At 39.4% G+C, this 16,591-nt stretch overlaps 1 protein-coding gene across 1 annotated transcript; it reads right to left on the bottom strand.

Annotated features, from left to right (window-relative positions):
- Positions 1-360: 360 nt before the first annotated feature.
- Spata19 (spermatogenesis associated 19) lies at positions 361-3,883 on the bottom strand. The gene is made up of 6 exons (XM_020183223.1): positions 3,806-3,883; positions 3,578-3,634; positions 3,108-3,197; positions 2,861-2,952; positions 800-877; positions 361-421 (listed from the first exon to the last, which is right to left on the bottom strand). The coding sequence occupies exons 1-6, from the start codon at positions 3,881-3,883 to the stop codon at positions 361-363; spliced, it is 456 nt and encodes a 151-aa protein (XP_020038812.1).
- Between the last annotated feature and the right edge of the window lie 12,708 nt (positions 3,884-16,591).

Here is a 16,591-nt window from a genome sequence, read left to right as displayed (position 1 = left end):
AGGATGGGATCAGGAGCACAGCAGCAGAAACACCAGGAACTGTTGAGCTCCTGGAATTGCAGTTCCACCACAGCCTACAGAACACCTGCTCCTGAGCCAGTGAGCCATTGCAAACCACTGTCCTCTGTCTGGCACCATGTGAAGAGTTAGAGATACCAGTGTGTAACAGGGATGCAGGTCTTTCCAGAACTTAAAGAAAAGCACTGCAGGAGCCCAAGGTAGTGCTCTGCTCCCAGTGATCCCAAGGGCAGGCCCCTAACCCAGGCATCAGGCTCCCCACCCCAGTACTCCTTCTCCCTGACCAGGATAGCCAGGGAACATGCCCAGGCCCTCGTCTGCTGACTCTCTCACCTGTCACGCTTAGCAGTCTGTGAAGGAAGATCTGCAGCTTGGAACTGAGTCAGTCGTGATGTGGGATATGCTGCAGGGGACAAAGGAGGTAGATGGGGAGGCTGCATGATGGCAGAGCCTACCCAGACCCCATACCCACCCACAGCACAAGGGCAGGGGCTGGTGGGCAGGCCAGGCCTGGGCCATCACCACAGGTGGACCCAGGAGCAGAGTCCCAGGAAGAGACCCTCAGCCTGCAGCCCTTTGGTGTGCTGGCAGGCACAGTGGGAGGCTAATGAAGCCACTTGTAATGTGGAACACAAAGAGGACCACAACCTCAGGAACTGAGTGCCCCTGCTCTTGACATCAGAGCCAACATCAAGGAGAATAAGGCTGGGTAACCTAGCAGTCATCCCATCCCACCTGCCCCCAGTAAGGAATACAAAGCAACTTGTCCCACGCAACTTACCTCCGCCTCACCTGCTCTATTCGCTCTTGCATGACGTCGTCTATCACCTCACTTGGCACTTGGAAGATACGGGTGTGGCTGCAAAATGCCATTCAAACATGAGGGTTTTGAGTTTCTCTTTGACTATGCATAGACTTGGGATCCTAGGAACAATAGATCTTGCCTTGTCACCATGAACTTTGGAGCTGGCCCTCCCTTCACCCTTCTCATGTAGGACTACCTAGTCAGGGTGAGCAGGGAGCAAATGGTCCCAAGGAAAATCAGGAAATGTGTGGGGCAGTGGTCTTGTGGAACTCTCCCCTTCTGAATTCCTCTCTAGCTTCATTATCAGCTCTTAGGATCAGTGTCATGTCATATTCACTATAGTTTAGAGAAGCTTCTAGAAAGTTCTGTCACAAGGAAACTCTGGGCCCTCCTGGCTGTTGTTTGTTTTATTTCTCTGTGCTGGGCCACTTTGTGTCCTCTCCAATTCCATATCCCACTCCTCCGCTCAGGGGCCCTATACTCTGTCCACTTCCGTGTCTATGGAAACTTCCCTTTTTTGGATAATGCCATAGTAATAATAATGAAGGTAACAACAGTGATACTATTGGAGCAGAGGCACCTGGATGTTCTCTTCGGTTCCACCCTGACCCATGTTTGCAGTAATATCCAGTCCAAGAGCCTGTCTTAACAAACAGCCCACTAGGAGCCTTTTCTGGTGGGCACTTGTGTCACCTGGGTCCCCGGGCTATACTCTCAGATACTCCTTGAGCTTCCCTAGCACTTTAACTTTCACAATCCTCATCCACCTGATTAATTTTAAGACTTCGAAGTTGGATGGAAGCTGTCTTCCTCTTTCTCTCCTCCAGAGGGGTCAGCACACACCTGGAGGTGGGCATACGTGGAATCAACAGCCAGTGCCAATTCAGAAAGGGACTCACTTGTATCTCCTGACTACAAGAGGACACCCAACCAACAGGCTGTTGGTTTGAAAGCTCTATAGAAAATCCAAAGTGGAAAATTTAGATGTAGATAATTAACCGACTCCTGTCGCCTCCCTCAAAAACTAAACCTAGTTAAACTCTACAGTCAAGGTTTAAACAATATTGGGAGAAGTATGTATGATCTAAACCATTGCAACATTTACACTTCCACCATGCGCCACGTCAGGAAAGGAAAAGTCCGGATTACAATCAACAACACTAATGATGTGAGAGGCCTTGAATCGTTTTCTCATCCAAAAACTTCTTTTCTCAAATTCCACAATTAGTTATACTTCTCTGTTCTATAATTACTGCACATTTGAATCCTCCTAAAATTCAGTGCCCCTAGAAAAGCTAAATACATGAGCACCTGGTATCCAGAAGCAAAAATCCACTTCTGAGATTCTTTGATTAAAGAGAGAACAGGAACAGAAGATGGGGTAGGACAGGGAATGAGAGCTAGGAAATGATAGCACTCCTTCACAGTTTGATGTGGACCAGTTTAAGCCTGCATCCCTTGCCTGGATCATTCTTATTACAGGATGCAGTGCTGTGGTCCAAAGCTCCCAGTAAACTCAGGTTCACAGGAAATAAGATGACTCTGCCTGAGGAGTGAGGCAACTCCAAGCCCAGCAAACTCCACCAGAGAAGGTTGGGGATGGGCTGCACTATGGCAGGAGGAAAGCAGGCAAGAACCTCCATGTGGCTTTGTCACAGAATTCTAGCCTCAGGCTCTGAGAGACCTCTACACACCGCAGTTGCGGATGAGGGCTTTGGCTTTTGCATTTTAAGAGCTTATTTTCTTTTAGTTCTTCAAAGTGCAGCCACTTCTGAACAATTCAAGTGCAAAAATAACAGAAATGTGAAATGTATTCAGAGCCATTTAGGAAATGGAGAACAAGCCCAGTTCCCCAAGCCCTCAAGTCATTTAAAAATGTAGGAATGAACTAGGCTTTCAAGATAGCAAAAACATTCCCATAAGACCCCAAAGCAAGGCTGAAAAATTTCTCAGCTGAAGGGGCTGACATCTCCAGAGAAGAGTAGCTGTGGGCAAGTGTAGCAGGGGTCCTGGGGAAAGGCAAACAGGACATTGTACCTCCATCTTATGAACTGGATTCTTGTTCTCTCCTCCATGACCTCTTGGTTCTGGTTTGCTAACATATCAGACTTTGACAGCTGGTGCTTCACCTAGGAAACCAGGGTGAGGGTCCGCATGATTACTCGTCAGCATTGATCTTCCTTCCTGGGGTGGACAGAGCCCTTGCCCAGCATCCCCCACTCACATGGGACATCCTGCCTCTCCCCAAGCCCTCACCCCCATTCCCAGGGAGGCCCTCAGGTACCACATCTCTGGTCACATGTATGTCTTGGCCATGACAGGGAGAGTTGGTGGACATCTTCTCCTTTATGCCCTGGGAAGCCTCCTCTTCTGTCTGAAAGGGGAGTGCTTTCCTCAGAGTGTAGCTCTGCTCTGATCCCAAGTCCTCCCTTCTTTCCCTCTCTCTTCTCCATCACAACACACATGCCCCACGTCTGTGCACACACACTGTCTCTCACAGTTCCTGCCCTAAGCCCCTCTGTTGTTCCTTTCCCAAGGTATTCCTTAGACCCGCTTGATACACTCCATCCATCATGCCTGACAAGCAGGACGATCCTCTTAGATGTGTGGGTAAATTAGACTTAACTCGCAGTGAGGTGTTTGGTAATGAACGTGAGTTTCCCAGGTGCATGGGAAGGGAAGTCCAGATCTCCACCCGCACTGAGACAGCTCTCTAGAATTCTGGAAGTCAAGTCATAGAGGAATCTTACTCACTTTCTTTAACCAATGCTGTACTATGGATACAGCCTCACTTTCCACAACTTCAATGTCCTGGAATAAATTGGTAAGTTGATGACTTCAGAAAACCCAGAAACCCAGCTCCTTCCACCCACTCTCACCCAAACTTATACATTGTTAGATCCTTTTGAAGTGCAGCAAAGGTGCAGAGGGGAGAAGAAAGATGAGGCAGAATTCCTCATGACCACCTTCACAGTTACTTACCGAGTTCTTCCTGGGTGGGAAGGGGAGCCCTAGACTTTTCCGGGTGAGAATGTACACAATCCATGTTGTAATGATCATCTTTGGACTTAAACAAGGACCTCTTCTTGGCTCCCTCCTCCATTGAAGCTGCCTGAGAACTTCTGTGGGATAGGGAGGTCATCAAAGGGAGGTGCCGTCCTGATTGGCTGACTAATGATGATGTGACAATGATCTCCCTTAACCTCCAGTGTCAGAGTGGAGTTGGAAAAGGGATCCAGAGATTTCTATCTTAGTAACAGTCATACCTCAGAAATGGAGGGGGGATGGAAGGTAAGGACAAACAACTACCAACAAAACCCCAAGATGCAAAGAGGAGCTGGGTATGGTTGTACATGCCTTTAATCCCAACACTTGGAAGGCTGAGGAAGAAGGATCACAAATCAAGGCCAGCCTGGGCTACATAGGGAGTTCCAGGTATCGTGAGACCCTGCCTCAAAAAACAAAATAACAATAACAAAAAAGGACATGGGGCTGGGTATGGTTGCTTACACTTATGATCTCAGCTACTCAGGAGGCAGAGATAGGGTATTATAGTTCAAGGCTAGGCCACACAAAAGTTAGTAAGATCCTACCTCGAAAACAAGCCAGGATGTTGGCACTTGCCTACAATCTTAGTTATTCAGGAGGCAGAAATAGGAGGATCAACACCCAAGGCTGGCCTGGACAAAAGTGGGAGAACCTAACTGAAAAACAAACTAAAAGCCAAAGAGCTGGGGATGTGACTTAAGGCGCAGAGTGCTTGCCTAGCAAGCATAAGGCCCTGAGGTCACCCAGTACTGCCACACACAAAAAAGAGAGTGATAAAGGGGAAATTACTCAGATCATAGGGTATCTCAGAGTGGACATGGATTTTACAAATTCAAAGAATAAATTTGTGGCAGGATGATAGGAACTCTTTAGACATTCATTCAAACAATGCCATGTTATTTCCTATTCTATTTACCCATAGGGGAGGAAGAAAATATCAAAGATGGGGGAGCAAATTTCTCAACAGGGATAATTTCCTTATTGTCTACTCTGTCCACACAAGTGATTCAAATCGTTAAAAAATAATCCAAGGCCAGGTGGTTCAATACCTACAATCCCAGCTACTGAGGAGACAGAGGTCAAGAGAATCGAGAATTAAGGCCAGCCCAGGTAAAAAAAAGTTAGCAAGATCCCGTCTCAACAGAAAAACTGGGCATGGTGGCACATACTTGTCAACCCAGTACTGGAAGGCATAGGTAGGAGGATCCCCAGGGTCTAGGCTGGCCCCTGGTAAAAACAAGAGACCCTATCTGAAAAATAGCCAAAGCAAAAAAGGGCTGGGCCATGGGCCGTGGCTCAAGTGGTAGAGTGTCTGTCTAGCAAGCGCAAGGTCCTGAGTTCAGACTCCAGTACCACCAAAAAAAATTCGAGCGCAATAGAGTAAAAAGTAATAGTACTTTTCTTTAAAAGATGTTTCCTGGTCCTTCTACTTCAATTCATGCTGGGTAGACTGTCACGGTGGAAGGACAGGAAAGTAGATATAAGAAGGTGATTGTGTTGTTTCTTCAGAATTGGGAGCAAAAAAAATTTAAAAACCAATTGGACTGAGATAGCTGTTGTTCCCATCTAAGCCTTTTATCAAAAAATATAGAAGTTCAGGATCTTACAAGATCCCAAGTAAATGTTCACTTCTTTCAAAAGCAGCTGACATTCAAAGGCCCTGAGACCATTCAGGATCTCAGAAACTCTACTTGTAAGACTGTCTCCACCTCACCATGTTATGTGCCCTTGACATCGTTGTTAGTGTCTTGGTTCTAGCTTCTTAGTCTTAAAAGGGTTAAAAGTAATGCCTAGTTTTCTTGTAACTCTAATCTTCTGTCGGTTTTCCCATTGTCGTTCTTCTTGGTACTATAGAAAGCCTTCATCTCCCTCCCTTATTTCCTAATGGAGCCAGTAGGTCTCCTCACTCCCAACTGTTCACCTCAATTTTGTGTCTTCCCTGTTTGGGTCAGAATAAGCTAGGATAAGAGTGGAGACAACAAACAAACCCCAAACCAAAAATGTTTATCTTTCACTCTCAAAAACTCAAGCACATCGGGAGCCAGTACCTCACTCCTGTAATCCTAGCTACTTTGGGAGGCTGAAATCAGGAGGCTAGAGATTCAATGCCAGCCCACTCAAAAAGTTTGTGTATGTATTGTTGCCAGGAGTCCTTTACAAATATATGTTTTGCGACTATTTTATCCCAATCTGTGGCTTGCCTTTTCACTCTTTAAATATTGTCTTTTGAGATACAGAAACTCTTAAATTTTCAAGTGAGTTTTATTGATGAAATATTATAAAAGTCACCCATCATGATGTTTAATTAAATGATTTTTTGGTAGATTTATAGAATCATGCAGCATCACAGTGATCCATTCTTAGATCATTTCCATCACTCCCAAAATGCCTGGCATGTCTATCTGTAGTCAATCCCCACTTCCCTTCTCAATCTCACCATTCTGTTTTTAACCTTTACAGAGTTACAGATTTGCATTTTCTGGACATTAAGCCATATTGTGCATGACTATTTCATTGGGCATATTTCTGAGGGTCATCTACATTGTGTCTGAATCATAAAATAATTCCCTTTTATTGTGGGGTAGTGTTCACGGCATGGATATACCACACTTTGTGTATCCATTCATCAGTTGATAAGCAGATACTTGGTTTCCAGTTTGGGGCTAATATGAATAATACTAAAAAGAATACTTGCAAAAAATATGTGAACTTTATTTCATTTCACTCAGATAGACTCCTAGGAGGCAGGTGCTCTCCCACTGAGCACCTCCCCCAGTCCTCCGTCTTAAAAACAGCTCTATTTAGGCATTTAAGGTACACGAGTCAATAGTTTTTAGCATATTCACAGAGATGTGCAATCATCGCTTTAATCCAATTTTAGGATATTTTCATCATCCCCATAAAGAAACTTTATACCCATTATATCTCATGATCCTCCAACCTGGCCCTCAGCCCTAGACAACCATCAACTACTTCCTCTATGGATTTGCTTATTCTGGACATTTCATCTGAATTGAATCACACAATATCTGGTCTTTGGGACTGGCTTCTTGAACTTACCATGATGTTTTTGAAAGTCATTCATAACATAAATATCAGTAATTCATTTCTTATTGTTACAGAGTAATATTTCATTATACGAATGTACCACATTTTGTTTAACCATTCACTAACTGATGGAAATTTGGATTATTTTTCTGGTATGAAAAATGCTGCTATAAACATTTGTGTATGTGGACATGTTTCCATTTTTCTTGGAATTGCTGAATCAGATGGTAATTCTATGTTGAACATTTGGAGGTACTGTCCAAATGCTTTCTAAATGGCAGCATTATTGCAGGTAAAAACATTCTGACCACCAATATATGAGGGTCCAATTTCTTCAATCCTTGCTAGCATTGTTATTATCTACCACTCTGATTTAGCCATCCTAGTGTGTATGAAATGGAATCTCATTAATGTTTTCATTTCTATCACCCTAATAACTAATGATGCTAAGTGTCTTTTCACATGCTTTATTCATTTACTAATTTATTTATTTGTTCATTTATATATTTTTGATTTTCTGAAATAGAGTCTCACTACATAGCACAAGCTGGACTTGAACTCTCAACCTTCCTGCCTCAATCTCCTGAGTCCTGGGATTATAGTTGTAAGTCACCATACCTAACCTTTTAGCCACTTGTCTATCTTCTCTGGAGAAAGTCTACTCAAATATTTGCCATTTTAAAATCAGATTGTCTACCACTCTTGGGGATATACCCAAAAGACTGTGACACAGGTTACTCCAGAGGCACCCGCACACCCATGTTTATTGCAGCACTATTCACAATAGCCAAGTTATGGAAACAGCCAAGATGCCCCACTACTGACGAATGGATCAAGAAAATGTATCTATACACAATGGAATTTTATGCGGCCATGAAGAAGAACAAAATGTTATCATTCGCTGGTAAATGGATGGAATTGGAGAACATCATTCTGAGTAAGGTTAGCCTGGCCCAAAAGACCAGAAATCGTATGTTCTCCCTCATATGTGGACATTAGATCAAGGGCAAACACAACAAGGGGATTGGACTTTGATCACAAGATAAAAGCAAGAGCACACAAGGGAGGGGTGAGGATAGGTAAGACACTTAAAAAATTAGTTAGCGTTTGTTGCCCTCAACGCAGAGAAACTAAAGCAGATACTTTAAAGCAACTGAGGCCATAGGAAAAGGGACCATGAACCAGAGAAAAGGTTAGTTCGAGAAGAATTAACCTAGAAGGTAACACACATGCACAGGAAATCAATGTGAGTTAATGCCCTGTATAGCTATCCTTGTCTCAACCAGCAAAAACCCTTGTTCCTTCCTATTATGGCTTATACTCTCTCTTCAACAAAATTAGAGATAAAGGCAAAATAGTTTCTGCTGGGTATTAAGGGGGTGGGGGGTGGTAAGGAAGGGGGTGGGGGGAAGAAATGACCCAAACATTGTATGCACATATGAATAAAAAAATAATTAAAAAAATAAAATTGGACTGTCTTTTTATTGGGGAGTTATGAGTCTTTTACATATTCCGTATAGAAGTGCCTTATCAGGTATATGAACACCAAGTATTTCCTACCATTCTGCAAATTGTCTTATCACTTTTTTTGTTGGTGGTGTTTCAAGTATAAAAGTTTTAATTTTGAATAAATTCAATTTGTCTCTTTTTACTTTTGTTGCTTGTGCTTTTGGAGTCATATCTAATAAATCATTGCCTAGTGTATGATCACAAAAATTTACTCTGATGTTTCTTCAAAGAGTGTGATAATTGTAGCTTTTATATGCATGTCTATAATCCATTTGAACTAATTTTTTAGTAGGTGTGTGGGAGATTGTCCAAGTTCATTCTGTTGCATTTGGATATAAGGTTGTTCCAGCATGATTTGTTAAAAAGAATTTTCTTTCTCTACTGAGTAGTCTTGGTACACTTGTCAAAAATCCATTAACCAGAAATAGAAGAACTTACTTCAGACAGTCAGTTGACCTTTCTGTCTGTTCTTATCCCAATACCACACTGTCTTGATAACAACAGCTTTTTAAGATGTTTTGACAGTGGGAAGTGTGAGTTCTCTAGCTTTGTTCTATGTCAGGATTGTTTTGGCTATTGTGAATCCCTTGAATTTCCATGTGAATTTTAGGACTTGCTCATCAATTTCTGCAAAAGCAAAATTAAAAATAAAGACTACTGGCATTTAATTAAGGATTGCATTGAGTCTATTGATCAATTTGAGGAGTATTGTCATGTTGACAATTTTAAGTCTTCCATCTATGGAAATGGAGTGTCTTTCTATTTATTTAGATTTTAAATATCTTCCAGTGAAGAGTTATTATTTTCAGTGAACAAGTCTTGTACTTCCATTTATTTTTCTTAAGTATTTATTCTTTTTAATGCTATGATAAACAATTTTTCATTTAATTTTTTGGACTTTTCATGTTAGTGTATAGAAATACAGTTGGTTTTTGAAGAATGATTTTGCATCCTGCAACCTTACTGAGCTCTTCATTTCAGAGAGCCTTCCTTGGAATATTCTGCATATCAGATCAGGTCATCTGCAAATAGAGATAATTTCTTTTCCTCCTTCCCAACCTTGATGCCTTAAGTTTCTTTTTCTCGCATAATTGTCCTGGCTAGACACTATGAAACAGAACTGGAGAGAATGAACATCTGTTTCTTGCTCCTGATTTTAAGAAAAAAGCAGGATGTTTTAAATCATCAATACAGTATTGAGTGATGATTGTTATGTAGATAGATAGACACTTTTATTAGGTTAAGGTAAGTTTCCTTCACACACATACACATATGTGTGCATGTATATATATATACACATACGTATGGTTTAGTTTTTTAGGGGGGTGGTAGTGCTTGGATTTGAACTCGGTCTTGTGCTTGCTAGGCAGATGCTCTGCCACTTGAGCCAAACCCCAACCCTTTCTGCTTTAGTTATTTTTTGAAAAGGGTCTTGCATTTAGGTCCAGGCAGGTCTGGACTGCATCCTCTTATTTACAATTCCCATGTAGCTGGGATGACAGATGTGTGCCACCATGCTCCGCTTTTTAAAAATTGGTTGAGATGGAGTCTCACAAAATTTTTTCCCGTGATGGCCTAAAACCTCAATCCTCCCAATCTCCATCTCCCAAGTAGCTGGGATTACAGATGTGAGCTACCACAGCTGGCCTTACCTTGAGTATTTTTATCATCAAAAAGTAATGGATTTTGTCAATTTTTTTGTACTTATTGGGGTGATAATGCAGCTTTTGCTTTTTATTCTGTTAGTACTGTGTTTTGCGTTCTTTTAATTTTCAGATGTTAAAACAACTCCTGGGATAATCCCATTTGAACATGGTGCTAGACTTTTTATATGTGCTAGATGTGGTTTGCTAGTATTCTTGACAGAAGTCACGGATTCTTACATATATAAGCGAGATTGGGGGTCAGATGCTGTGGCTCATATCTATATAGAATCCCAGCTACTCATGAGACAGAAATTGAGAGGATCAAGGTTCAAGGCCAACCTAAGCAAAATGTTAGTGAGACCCCCATTTGAACAAAAATGCTGGATGTCATGGCATGAACCTGTCATCTCAACTACACAGAAAGCGAAAGTAGGAGGATCAAGGTTCCAGGCTGGTGGACAAAATATGTGAGACCCTATCTGAAAAATAACAAAAGCAAAAAGGGCTGGGGATGGGGCATAGCTCAAGTGTAAAGCTCCTGCCTAGCAAACATGAGGCCTTGAGTTCAAACCCCAGTACCACCAAAAAACAAAAACAAAAACAAAAAAACAAGATATTGGCCTACGGTTTATTTTCTTGTGAGGTCCTCGTATGGTTTTAGTATGCAAGTAATATTAACTTCATGAAATATGCTCCTATTCTTTGGAAGAATTTGAAAAGGGGTGAGTAGTAGTTCTTTAATTATTTGGTATACATTTAAATTTTAAGAAATGCCAAACTTTTTTACAGAGCAGTTATTTTACATTCGCACCAGCAGTGGATGAAGGTCACTGCTATATTCTCACATTTGTGTTGTCTACTTCATCGTAACTATTCTGCTAGGTGTGTAAAGAGGTGTACCATCTGTCTTAACTTGCATTCTCTGATAGCTTATAATGTGTATAATATTTTTATGTGTTTATTAGTTACATGTGTTGGTTGATATATCTAAATCTTTTTAAATTTTTTCTTTTTTTTTTGAGTTGTAAGAGCACTCAGCAATCTGAAAGAAGGTCCTTTTTAGAATATACACTTTGCAAATACTTTCAATCTGTTTTTTGCCTGTCTTTTCATTTTCTTAATGTTCTCTTTTGAAAGGAACAAAAATTTTAATTTCAATGAAATGGTTTTGGAATCATATCTAAGAACTCTTTGCCCAATCCAAGGGCATGAAATATGTTTCCTTCTAAACATTTTATAATTTTAGTCCTTACGTTTAGGTGTGTGACCCACCATAAGTTGTTTTTGTGTGTATGATGTGAATAAGGATCTGAATATATTCTTTTGCAAATGAATATACAATTATACTAGCATTAGTTATTAAAAGGACCATTCCCCAACCCTGATGCCACATACACTCACACACTGAATTGCTTGGTACCTTTTGGAAAATTAAATTGACATAGAGTTTATTCCATTCTTTGTTCTCAAATTTGCTCCATTGAACCACATGCTCTTCATAATAAACCTTGAGTAAGTTTTGAGATAAGGGAGTGCAAATGTTTTCTGGCTACTCTAGGTCTTTTGCATTTCCATGCAAATTTTAGAGTTACTTTGAAAGTTTCTACAGAAAGAGTCTGTTGAGATTTTAATAGGCCTTTGGTTGAAGCCATAAATCAATTTACCTAAACTGTCTAATTTGCTGGTCTCAAATTGTTCAAAGTATTTTCACAGAAGCTTTCTAATTCCTTTAGGATCAGCAATGATGTCCTTTCTCTATATCTTAATTTTGGCAATTTGTGTGTTCTCTCCTCTTTCCTATTTATTCTAGCTTAATCTTCTCAAGAACCACCTTTGTTTATATTGAAATTCCCTGCTTTACTCTTCTGTTGCTTTTCTGTTTTCAATTCATTGCTTTCTGGGTCTTGGACTTTTTTTCTCTTTTGCTTGCTTTTGGTTTAGCTTGCTCTTCTTTTGCTAGCTTGTTTAGGTAAACATCTATATTACTGATTTGAGATCTTTCTTCTACTATAAATGTTCAGATATTTCTCCCTAAATAGAACCTTATTGTATTATGTAATTTGTGTATTCATATAAATTCAATTAAAAATATATTCTAATTTCCTTTGTGACTTATTTTACTCATGAGTTCCATGTTGTTTAGCTTTCAAATATATAGGGATTTCCCAAATTTATAACACATGAAGCCTGTAGTTTAAATTTCAAGTATTTGAGGATTTCCTAATTTTTCCTTATTGATTTCTATTTGTGTTTGTGTGTGTGTGCTCAGAGAATATATATTATTTCAATTCTTTGAACTCAGTTGAGATCTCTTTTATAGTACAGCATGTGATCTATCTTAGAGATTTCAGTTGTACTTACAATGTGTGCTCAGCTGTCATTGGGTGGAGTGCTCTGTCAGTTACATCAAGTCAGCCTAGTGTTGTCCAAGTCTGTAAGTATGATGGTTTTCTGCCCACTTTTCAAATCAATTATTGAGTTGAATATTTAAGACTCTACATTGTTGAGTGGTTTATTTCTCCTTCCAATTCTGGCAGTTCTTGCTTCATATATTTGGAAGAATACATGATATTTGTGGATGTGCCCACTCATTTATCATTGTTAGAAACTTTGTTCTATATTTCCATCCCAACTATCATATGTACTATATCTATACATTTTGAATATTATAATCATTGCTTTATATAATCTTGTGTCTTTTAAAGAAATAAAGAGAAATGGAAAATATATATTTACATAGACTTATTTTTATTATTTTTAATGATAGTGAAATACACGTAATATAAAGTTAACCATATTAACCATTTTTAGTATAAAGTTCAATGTCGTTAAGAACATTCATATCATTATGTATACATAAAGTGTCTAGGATTCCTTTTATCTTGCAAAATAGCACCTTTCTACCTATTAAACTCCCTGTTCTCTCTACTCTGAGTCCTGGCAACAATTTTACTTTCCAGCACTCTGCGTCTGACTACACTAGGTCCTTATATAAGTAGAATCATTAAGGTATTTGTTGGGGGGCTAGTGGATGGTTCAAATGGTAGAGTGACTGCTTAGTTAAGCATGAAGCCCTGAGTTCAAACCCCAGTGCCACCGAAAAAGGGGGAGGGTTACTATTTATTGAAAGGGGAGTTGTACACCATAAGGTATTTGTCTTTTTGACAGACATTACACTTAGCCTAATGTCTTAAAGATTCATGTTGTAGCACATGTTTGAATTTCCTTTCTTTTTAAGATTGTATGATATTCTGTTATAGGTGCCACACTTTGTTTACTCATTTACCCATCAATGAATACTTGGGCTGCTTCCATGTGTGGCTCTGTGAATAATGCTGCTATAAACATAGATGCACAAGTATCACCTTGAGACTCCTTCAGGTTCTTTTGGGTATACATCCAGGAGTAGAATGGTTGGATCTTACAGTAATTATACTTTTAATTACTTGAGGAGTGCAATACTGTTTTCCTTAGCAGCTATACCATTTTATATTTCCACCTACCATGCAAATGTATTCTAATATCTTCACATTCTCAACAACATTACTGGTTTTGGGTGGTAACAGGATTTGAACTTAGAGCCTCATGCTTGCGAGGCAAGTGCTCTGTCACTTGAGACATACTCCCCATCCGTTTTTTAGCTATTTTTTGGATAGAGTATTGTGGTTTTGCCCAGGCTCACCTGGACCTACTTATACCTCATGATTAGCTGACAGGCATGGGTGCCACCATGTCCAGCATGCTGACCCCATGTTGAGATGTAGATCTAACTAGCCTTGAACAGTGATCCTCCTGATTTCTTTTAAGAAGCTAGGATTACAGGCATGAGCCACCATGCCCAGCATGTTTTACCTATATAGCTATTTTACACATATACAATAGCCACTCTAATGGATAAGAAGTGGTTATGATTTTAATACCCATGTCACTAATGATTAGTGACAGTAAGATGAGTAAGATGTCTTCATGTTTATTATCCAGTTGCATATTTTTTGGGAAAATGTCTATTCAAGTTATTTGTTCATTTTTAATTGAGTCATTTGGTTTTATTGTGTTGTTGTTGAGTCCTGAGGATTCTTTATATATCCTGGATATTAACTCTTTATCAGATATATGATTTGCAAACTTCTTATCTTGTCTCATGGGTCTCTTTTTCAGGCTATTGATAGCATTCCTTAATGAACATAAGTTTGGTATTTTAGTATATTCCAATTTTATCTATTTTTCCTCCTGTTGCCTGGCTTTGGGTATCCTATCTAAAAAATTATTTCCAAACCCAGTGTCATGCAGTTTTTCTCCTATGGTTTTTATTGTTTTTGTCTTGCTTTTTTGTTTTTTGAGACAATGTCTTGCTATACAGCCCAGACTGGCTTTGAACTCTATATCCTCCAGCCTCAGCCTCCTGAATGCTGGGATCAAGGCATTAATTCTTTAAACATGTGACATAATCCATTAGTGAAGCCATCTGCTCCTGGACTTTTCTTTGTTGGGAAGTTTTTTAATATTGGCTCAGTTCCTTTAGTAGTTTTAAGTCTGTTCAGATTTTCTATTTTTTTGTAATTCAACCTTGATAGATTGTGTGTTTTTAGGAATGGAACTTGACCATTTCATTTGGACTATCCCATTTGTGGACATATAATTGTTCACAGTACTCTCTTATAATCTTTATTTTTATAAAATTGATTGTAATGTCTTTTTATTTATAATTTTAGGTATGAGTCTTCTCTCTTTTATTTCTTAGTCAAGCTAGTTAAAGGTCTGTCAATTTCATTGATCTTTTCTAAAAGCCTATTCTTCATTTTGTTCATTTTCTCTGTTATTTTCCTATTCTCTATGTTGTTTATCTCTGCTCAAATCCATTATTTCTTTCCTCTAGCTAGTTTTGTGTTTAGTTTGTTCTTTTGCTAGCTCTTTAATGTATGAATTTAGTTCACTGATTTGAGATTTTTGTTCTTTTTAATGTGCGCACTTACAGCCATAAACTTCCCTCTTAGTACTGCTTTCACCACACCCCGTAAATTTTTGTGTATCATGTTTTCATTTTCATATGTATTATTTTTTAATTTCCTTTTAAGGATCTTTTTGCCCATCAGTTGTTCAAGAATGTATTATTTTAGGGAGGATGATACCAGGAGAATTGCTGTTGTGGGCTAGCCTGTGTAAAAAAGTTGTTGAGACCCTATCTCAAAAACAACAACAACAAAAGGGTAGTGCACACCTGTCATCCTACCTACTGGGGGGATGGAGGTAGGATGGATAAAATAGGAGGATCATGGTCTAGGCCACCTGAGCAAAAAAAAAGACCCTATCCAAAATAATCTGATGAAAAAGGGCTGCCTAGCAAGTGCAGAGCCCTGAGTTCAAAGCAGAGTGGGTGGTAAGGGAGGGGGTGGGGGCAGGGGGGAGAAATGACCCAAGTCTTGTATGCACATATGAATAATAAAACAATAAAAAGAAAATGTGGTACCTATACACAATGGAATTTTATGCAGCCATGAAGAAAAATGAAATGTTATCATTTGCTGGTAAATGGATGGAATTGGAGAACATCATTCTGAGTGAGGTTAGCCTGGCCCAAAAGACCAAAAATCGTATGTTCTCCCTCATATGTGGACATTAGATCAAGGGCAAACACAACAAGGGGATTGGACTTTGATCACAAGATAAAAGCGAGAGCACACAGGGAGATATGAGGATAAGTAAGACACCTAAAAAACTAGATAGCATTTGTTGCCCTCAATGCAGAGAAACTAAAGCAGATACCTTAAAAGCAACTGAGGCCAATAGGAGAAGGGGACCAGGAACTAGAGAAAAGGTGAGATCAAAAAGAATTAACCTAGAAGGTAACACACATGCACAGGAAATCAATGTGAGTCAATGCCCTGTATAGCTATCCTTATCTCAACCAGCAAAAACCCTTGTTCCTTCCTATTATTGCTTATAATCTCTCTTCCACAAAATTAGAGATAAGGGCAAAATAGTTTCTGCTTGGTATCAAGAGGGTGGGGGGGAGAGGGAGAGAGTGGGGTGGGTGGTAAGGGAGGGGGCAAGGGGAGAAATGACCCAAACATTGTATGCACATATGAATAAAAAAAAAGAGGAAAAAAATAATCTGATGAAAAAGGGCTGCCTAGCAAGTGCAGAGCCCTGAGTTCAAAGCCCAGTACCACCAAAAAAAAAAAAAAAAGAATGTGTTATTTCCATATATTTGTCAATTTTCTAGTTTTCTACTATTGATTTCTGGTTTTAGTTCATTGTGATCAGAAAAGATATTTTGTATAATTTCAGTCTTTTTAAATGTATTAAGATTTATGACTTATTCTATCCTGGAGAATGTTCCATGTGCACATGAGAAAAATGTGTGTTTAGCTGTTGTTGAATGGAATTTTCTGTATATGTTAATTAGGTCAAGATGGTTTGTAGTGTCATTCAGGTCCTCTGTTTTCTTATTAATCTTCTGTCTGGTGACTTAGATAGATTTTTTAAAATTTACCCACATACTTACCTTTGCCAGTAT

This window comes from Castor canadensis, chromosome 2, assembly GCF_047511655.1.
Source record: "Castor canadensis chromosome 2, mCasCan1.hap1v2, whole genome shotgun sequence".
Taxonomy (NCBI): domain Eukaryota; kingdom Metazoa; phylum Chordata; class Mammalia; order Rodentia; family Castoridae; genus Castor; species Castor canadensis.
The sequence above is the reverse complement of the archived record's forward strand: the minus strand, read 5'-3'. Positions and strand labels throughout refer to the sequence as shown.

What these genes read in the sequence shown, in the direction of transcription:
- Spata19 (XM_020183223.1), bottom strand. Translation starts at nt 3,883, where the DNA reads ATGATCATTACAACATGGATTGTGTACATTCTCACCCGGAAAAGTCTA. An exon ending in TCCCACCCAGGAAGAACTCG is followed by an intron (nt 3,635 to 3,805) that starts GTAAGTAACTGT and finishes AATTTATTCCAG; the next exon opens with GACATTGAAGTTGTGGAAAG. An exon ending in ATAGAGCAGGTGAGGCGGAG is followed by an intron (nt 422 to 799) that starts GTAAGTTGCGTG and finishes TGTCCCCTGCAG; the next exon opens with CATATCCCACATCACGACTG.